This window comes from Bidens hawaiensis, unplaced genomic scaffold (genome assembly GCF_021521415.1).
Source record: "Bidens hawaiensis isolate Kalapana, Puna unplaced genomic scaffold, B.hawaiensis_p1.1 tig00047478_1, whole genome shotgun sequence".
NCBI classification, from domain to species: Eukaryota; Viridiplantae; Streptophyta; class Magnoliopsida; order Asterales; family Asteraceae; genus Bidens; species Bidens hawaiensis.
In genome coordinates, this window is record NW_027498481.1 from 60,787 (window position 1) to 67,307 (window position 6,521).

At 37.8% G+C, this 6,521-nt stretch overlaps 1 protein-coding gene across 1 annotated transcript; it reads right to left on the bottom strand.

The window, feature by feature from the left end:
- Positions 1-234: 234 nt before the first annotated feature.
- On the bottom strand, positions 235-1,998 carry LOC143597010 (uncharacterized). Its single transcript, XM_077075636.1, has 2 exons — positions 1,714-1,998; positions 235-1,008 (listed from the first exon to the last, which is right to left on the bottom strand). Exons 1-2 carry the CDS (start codon positions 1,996-1,998, stop codon positions 235-237), a joined length of 1,059 nt encoding a protein of 352 aa, XP_076931751.1.
- Between the last annotated feature and the right edge of the window lie 4,523 nt (positions 1,999-6,521).

A 6,521-nucleotide genomic window follows, 5' to 3' on the forward strand; every position in this document is an offset into this window, starting at 1 on the left:
CCAAGTGGTCCACACTTCTTCAATGATGTCTTGTACCTCTAGTTCCTAGATTGATGGGCTTTTCAAAACTTCCACCAGTACCTTCTTTGTTAAGTGAGAGAATGTCAGGGAAGCCAGCTTACTGCGGGCGTCAACTTGCTTGTTCCGGGTTCTGGATGTTTGAGTTAATCTACAACTTTTGAATTATTTCATGAGCTCTTTGACCTTCTGCTTATACTTTAACATTGAAGGTTCCTATACTACAAATTCTTTATTCACTTGGCTTTCCACCAATCTTGGATCAACTAAAGCGTTTGGTTCTTGGATCTTCATCAGTTTTCCTAGGTGAAGCCCTGCGATCAAAGCTTCATATTCAACTTCGTTGTTGGTACATGGGAATTCTAGTCGGAGCGAATAAGTATATTCGGTCCCTTGGGGGTCTGTTATAATTAGACCAGCTCCGGAACCTTCTATACTCCAAGCTCTATCAGTGTAGAGTGTCCACTTACCCAAGGGAATAGTAGGTTCACCTTCTTCCAAATCATTCACCTCCATAGGTTCTTCTGGTGTTTTAGTTAGAAAATCGGCCAAGACCTGGGCCTTGATTGCCTTTTGAGGTTTGTATGCTATGTTGTGTTCACCAAAGCCGCTTCCCCATTTGGCTAACCTTCCAACTATTTTCGGGATTTCCAAGATGGACCTTATAGGCTTGTCTTTGACCACCTTCACCTGATGAGCTAGGATGTATCTTCTTAGCCTTTTGGTTGTGTGAACGAGTGCTAAAATCAGCTTATCGATGGGCATGTAATTGAGTTCAGCTTCTCGTAGTGCCCTACTGATGAAATAGATTGGCACTTGAACTTTGTCACATTCCACAATAAGCACTGAGCTGATAGCTTCCCTTCCTGCAGAAAGGTTAACTGTAATTACTTCTCCTTCTTGAGGAGCTGCTAGAGCAGGCAAGGAAGCTAGATGTTGCTTTAGGTCTAACAAGGCACCTTCTGCCTCACTATTCCATTGAAAATCTTTCTTGTCATTACAGTTCTTTAAAGTTTTAAAGAAGGGTAAGGCTTTTTCCGCTGATTTCGAAAGAAATTGCTAGAGTGCGGCAATCTTACCATTGAGGCTTTGAACCTCCTTGTTTGTTTTTGGAGAATGTAAATAAAGAACAACTTGTACCTTACTTGGGTTAGCTTTTATGTTTTGTTTATCAATTAAATGACCCAAAAACTTACCTTCTTCGAATCCAAATGAGCATTTGACTAGATTGAGATTCATGTTGATGCTTATAAGATTTTGGAATGTTTCTTCAATGTCATTGAACATTTCTTTCTCACTTTTTTTCATTTTATGACTACGTCATAAACATAAGCTTCCATGTTCTTTCCATTTTGATTCGAGAAGGTGTTGTCAATCAATCGCGTTAGTATGTAGCCCCAACATTCTTCAAGCTAAAGGGCATCTTCTTGTAACAGAAGATTCCCTTATCGGTGTGGATTGCGGTCTTCTCTTCGTTTTCTACCTTCATTAAGATCTAGTGGTAACCCTTGTAAGCGTCCAAGAAGCATTTGTAATGGAAGCCTGTAAGGGAATCTACCTTCCAGTCGATCTCTAGTAGGGGTAGCTATCCTTGGGACAAGCTTTGTTAAGATCCTTGAAATCCACACACATTCACCATGATCCATAAGATTTTTGGACCATAACGGGGTTAGCAATACAAGAATGGTATCTTACCTCTCGGAGTATGTTGGCTTTGAAAAACTTGTCCACCTCGTTGCAGGCAGTTAAGCTTCTTTCAGCAGCTAGGCTTCTCTTCTTTTGAGCGAATGGTTTATGTGTGGGTAAGATGTTTAAGGAATGCTCAACATATTTCCTTGGAACCCTGTTAACTTTGATGGTTTGTTCGGGATAGGCTGGATTGATGCTTATTTCCTGCACAAGGTCATCTTCCACATCTTTATTGAGCTCCCATGATTCTTCTATGGCAGCTATGAGTAAAGCTTCTTGTGTTGGTACCATCGTAGCTATTCCTCCCGTGGTGGGGAATTTCATCATGCCATGGGTTGTGGACACTAGTGCATCGAAAGTTGTGATTCCATTTCTTCCAATGAGTATATTATAGTTAGATGGGTACCTGAACACTGTGAAGGTAAGCTTCTCAACTCGAGAGAGGTCTCCATTTCTCAACCGAACATCTAAAGTGAGCTTTTAAGGGGAACTACCTTCTCTCCAGTGAAACTCTTGAGAGAGTTGTTGGTTTGTTGGAGTTGATTCTTGATTTCTTGAGGGAAATTTAGGAAATCTTTCGTATATAACCTCCGTTGCTCCCCCACAGTCCATGTAAGCTCCGTCTATGGGGAGGTCATTAAGCTCGGCTTCTACAATGACCGGAGTTGTGACCTTGTTGCGAGGGTTGGTCGGAGGGAAGCATATGCTTTGTTGGTTCCATGCGAGAGTTTGTTGCCTTTTGTTGCAAATTTGAATCAAGTTTACCCTAACACCTTCTTTCCGTTCCCTTAACCTTCTTTAGGATCCAGGAATAGGTGAGCTAACTCACCGCTTTGAACGACATCTTTAAGACACTTCTTCAGTTGGAAACAATCATTGGTGTGATGTCCAACGGTCGGGGAGGACGAAAGTTGTGCTTGACCTCCTTAGAGGGCAAGATCTCTTGTGGAGTTTTAGTTAATATAGAGAAGATCAGCTTATCTTTCTCTTGTGGTTTTTGATGTTGTGAAGAACTGCTTCTATCATCAGACCTTCTATGCTCGTGGTACTTCTGGAGGTGCTTCTCAACAAAGGATTGGAACCGATGCTTCTTCCATTCTAAGGGGTAGCTTATCCAGTTTCTATGGTCACGGTTCCTTGTCTCTTTGTTGTCCAAGGTCTCTTCCCACACATCTTACCATTGAGGCTTTGAACCTCGTTCTCTGTTTTTTCGAACGATTCTTTTATGGTTTGGTGAATGTTTTCATGGAACCTTTTTACCAGCTTCTTGGCCTTGATGGCGTTCATGTATTCGAACAAACACACGTATCTTCTCTGAAGCGCCGCTATAATTCACACATTAGTTTTTGTATCTATCCAAGAAGACTCTAAGATCTTCATGTTCTTTCTGCCTGATTTGGTGTAGGACAACTGCGTCTTGGTGCACCTTCTCTGTTGAGTGAAGTTGGTCAAGAAGCTTTGACACAAGTCATCAAAGGAAACCATGCTTCTTTATGGAAGGGTGTTAAACCAAAATCTGTCAGGTCCTACCAAAGTTTGCATGAGCATGTGACAATACTCTGCGTTGCTCTATCTTTTCACGGTAGATGTCACACCCCGACCAAAGGCGGCGAAACATGCTGGAGCGTAACGTATTGGTTGGACAGTAGCTCAAAAGACACTAATTAAAGCGACAATAAATATTTAATTTCATTAACATTGAACACATACACAAATTCAATAATCATAAAAATTATGTCATATTTATTATATGAATAAATATCCTAAGGTAAAAAATAATATCTTCAATCTTGATCAACGTAAGTTACTTGTACATGTAGCATGTATAAAAATAGAGCTTGTCAACACAAATGTTGGTGAGAATACATAAGTTTTAGTTGATATATATATATATATATATATATATATATATATATATATATATATATATATATAGAGAGAGAGAGAGAGAGATAAAATCCACAATTCATATGTTAATGTTGAGCATTGCAATTCCCATGAAAATGTAAACAACTAAATAGATGTGGACCCGTTCCTATTGATACAAAATCAATGTACATTGGTAAATGTATGATCATACTAGATGAGAATAGATGATACCAACCACCAAACATAAAATAAACATTTAGGCACATAAAATATAATCATAGAGCATGCAATAATCACACATAAGCATATATTGAATTGTTTTTGAATAGATGTGGAAATAAAACATGAGTAAAATTGAATAAGGTATACATGCTACCCCCCAAATATAAAAGATGGAAAAGGGGTATGTAAATTCCCCTTAACGAGTGGATTAACGAATATGGGATGGCAATAAAGAGTTATGATAGAAACGGCCAAGCTCCTCGGGATATGTCGACAAAAGTTTCTAATTTTTAACGTATAAACAAAATAAACGAAGTAAACGAACTAGACACTATAAGACGGGTTTATTAGGGATTTGGGATCGAATAAGTGTTAAATTATTTTATAATAACTTTATAATAGTTGGGTTAAAACGTAATCCATTTAAATATTATTACAAATTATATATCGATTTTTTTTAATTAATAGCTTATCAATTTAATATTGCATATATTTATACATTAAACGAAAATCTAGTTTTAAAAATTTTAGTGATGATCGGTTTAGTTAGACGAGTAAACCAACTTAGTTTATTTATGTATTTAACAAGAAAATATACATTTATAATTAATATATATATATATATACCGAAAAGTTTAAATGATAATTTGTTTTGAGATATAAGTAAGGTTTGGTTCATTTAATGGTTAGAATAATATTAGTTATATACATATATAATAATAGTAAAAAATATAAAACTAATAAAAACAAAATAAACATAACAATAAATACACACACACACACACACACACACACATATAGATACAAAACCGGGCCTGGGGGCACTCGAACTTGCGCCCCAGGCCGGTTCAAGCTTACACGATATGCATCAGCCAACTAAGCCAACAATTAATATGTTTAAAGTTTGATACGAATATTATTTAAGCACTATCCCAAATCGATCCCAACCCTCATGGACCCTAGAATTTGATTGAATCCATTACACCATCTGTTACTACAAATTGACTTAGGGGTATTAAAGACGACTCAAAATCTACCCAAACACATATAACAATTACATGTTAATAGCTAAGATTGAACGAGAACAACAGAAAAAATTTGCGGCTTGAACAACGGATCAAAGAATGGACACCTACTGCTTCTAGGTTAAAATTGATATAGGGGTTTGTGTCGTGATGATGTAAGAATGGTGTGGTTTAATTTAATTGCACTATAGACAAGTAATTATAGGGTTTCGGGATCAAATGGGCCGCGATTAGTGATGGCGATAAATTAGTGTCTACAGGCTGTAATATAACATAATTAGAGTATGTTTGAAAGCGTAATTTAACGATTGACGTGCATATATGAACAAATCCTGTGATTTATGCCTTAATCCATGGATCATGAAGCAAGGGGGGGGGTATAAGGTGTTCAACGTGGAGGGAACGAATAGAAAACAAATTAAAAAAATGATTTTTAAAGCTTAGCAATTTAGTCCCTAAAGTTAGGTAAGTTAATAATGTTAGGACCAAACATATATAAGGGAAGGGTTCTGCACATTCTTCAAAGTTGTAACTAGTTTAACCAATACACGAATTCGAGCGACGCGTAACAGGATATCGTAAATAAAACATACTAGGATGATCGTCATATTATGTAAATACGGAGATAACAATAATAATATTAATAGAAAGAATAATAAAATAGGAAAAAAATTAAACGGGACAGGTTTTTTCTCGGTCCGAACAGTTACGAATGTTACATTAGCTACTCCTGTGAAGATCTAAAGGTGGTCTTCGGGATATTTCGTTCCATCATAGGTCTTAACATTAGCTGGCATCTTGATTTTTGTTCGGAACACAAAGTTTTCTATATGTTACGAGAAGCATGACAAGGTTGACGGCTTGTAAGTTGGTAAGGTTCCAAGTGTGTCAAGTCGCCTGTATTAGTGACGATGATATATAGAGCTTGGGTTACCACGAGATATCTCATGGCTGAGAAGCCTTGAGAAGCTTTCCATTCTAAGCTTCCTAGCCATGTTTGACCATATTGATACATCATTAAGGCGGCCATCTGAGGGCACGCCATACCGGGCAGCATGAGACCTGACTGTAGGTAAGCTTGAGGCATGGAGCATGTAGCTTCTAACATAGGTGATGTTAATTATCTTGCCAAGGGTAATGACATTAAAGCTTATGCCAGGGAGGTACTTGTTGGAGGAGGTACCACGGCGGGTAAGCTTTGGGAAAGCTGTTCCATGGTGAAGTCTCCTATTCCGTTAGGGGTTATGGGTGAAGCCGTGAGGCTTACCATTTCCCTAGGAGAGCATATGTTCTCGTACTCCCCTATCTGCGAGCTGCCAGCCGCTCAATCCGTGCCATGTGCCAACCTCATGCTAGCTCTTTAATCATATTCACCTGCGTGCATACTAAAAGTCAGCTACGCTGAGTGAGTTCTAGTTAATCAGGCGACATACAATACATACACATATCTTACATACATACATATCTTAACCTTGTATAAATATCCATAAGAGGAACATCACATAATATCTATTAAAAGAACCATGGCTATTGCCCATGCTATATATATATATTCCATAAAAGGATGCTCTGTATAAATTATCCATAGAAGGACGCTCTATATACTTCTATAGAAGGAACATCCTATATATTTCCATAGAAGGAACATCCTATATATTTCCATAGAAGGAACATCCTATATATTTCCATGGAAGGAAC

What these genes read in the sequence shown, in the direction of transcription:
- LOC143597010 (XM_077075636.1), bottom strand. Translation starts at nt 1,998, where the DNA reads ATGGTACCAACACAAGAAGCTTTACTCATAGCTGCCATAGAAGAATCA. An exon ending in AAGCCAACATACTCCGAGAG is followed by an intron (nt 1,009 to 1,713) that starts GTAAGATACCAT and finishes TGTAATGACAAG; the next exon opens with AAAGATTTTCAATGGAATAG.